This window comes from Chlorella variabilis (assembly GCF_000147415.1).
Source record: "Chlorella variabilis unplaced genomic scaffold CHLNCscaffold_50, whole genome shotgun sequence".
NCBI classification, from domain to species: Eukaryota; Viridiplantae; Chlorophyta; class Trebouxiophyceae; order Chlorellales; family Chlorellaceae; genus Chlorella; species Chlorella variabilis.
Window position 1 is genome coordinate 1,771 of NW_005435040.1, and position 749 is coordinate 2,519.

The 749-nt window shown below is 65.6% G+C and overlaps 1 protein-coding gene across 1 annotated transcript; it reads right to left on the minus strand.

Annotated features, from left to right (window-relative positions):
• Positions 1–26: 26 nt before the first annotated feature.
• On the minus strand, positions 27–550 carry CHLNCDRAFT_28837 (hypothetical protein; the record flags this gene model as incomplete). The annotated part of the gene is made up of 2 exons (XM_005842730.1): positions 27–216; positions 438–550. Coding segments are annotated over 2 exons (303 nt in total), but the record flags the coding sequence as incomplete, so codon positions are not given.
• Between the last annotated feature and the right edge of the window lie 199 nt (positions 551–749).

The window sequence follows — 749 nt, forward strand, 5'->3', positions numbered from 1 at the left end:
GGGCAGCAAGGACAGCCAGGCCGGGGTCAGCGATGCCGCCATATGCTCGTCCACGGCCCAGCGGCGGCAGAGAGAAGCGCGCGTGTTGGGCACATGTCCACAGCTGGCAGGCCAAAGTAGAGGCGGCGGCAGAGGCTCACCATGGCAGCGAAGAAAAGGAAGACGCCATACTCCATGGAGCACAGCATGGTGAGGAAGCACTGGCCCAGCACAAAGCTGCAGGGGGCACGTGTGGGGGCGTGGAGGGGCGGGATGAGATGGGAAAGTCGGCAGCGGCAGGCTGGTGCGTGTAAAGCGCGCGCAGGTGGCTCATGCTGGCAGCCGCGTGGGCAGCCGCGGTCCCTCGAGGAGCTGCCCACGCCCTCCACCCACCACACATGCCCCACCAACAAACAGCCATCCAGTTGGCCGTCCAGTTAGCCAGGTGCGCCGCCCACCTGAACAGAAAGTTCATTGATACCGAGAGGGAGAAGCCTGCGGAGCGCGTCTCCAGGGTCTGGATCTCTGAGGGCACCAGCCAGGTCAGGGGCCCCCAGGAGTAGGCAAAGCCGGCCACAAAGATGCATATCAGCACCAGTGCCACGTAGGTGATCGACTCGGGCAGGTTGGAGGTGTTGTAGGTGGAGAAAGAGACACCCAGCAGGATGCCCACGGCGATCTGCCAGGCACGGAAGGCACGGCGGGGAGACGGCGGGCATGCGTGAGACGGGCGAGTGTGGGCATCGGAGGCGAGCGGGAGGGTCGGCAGG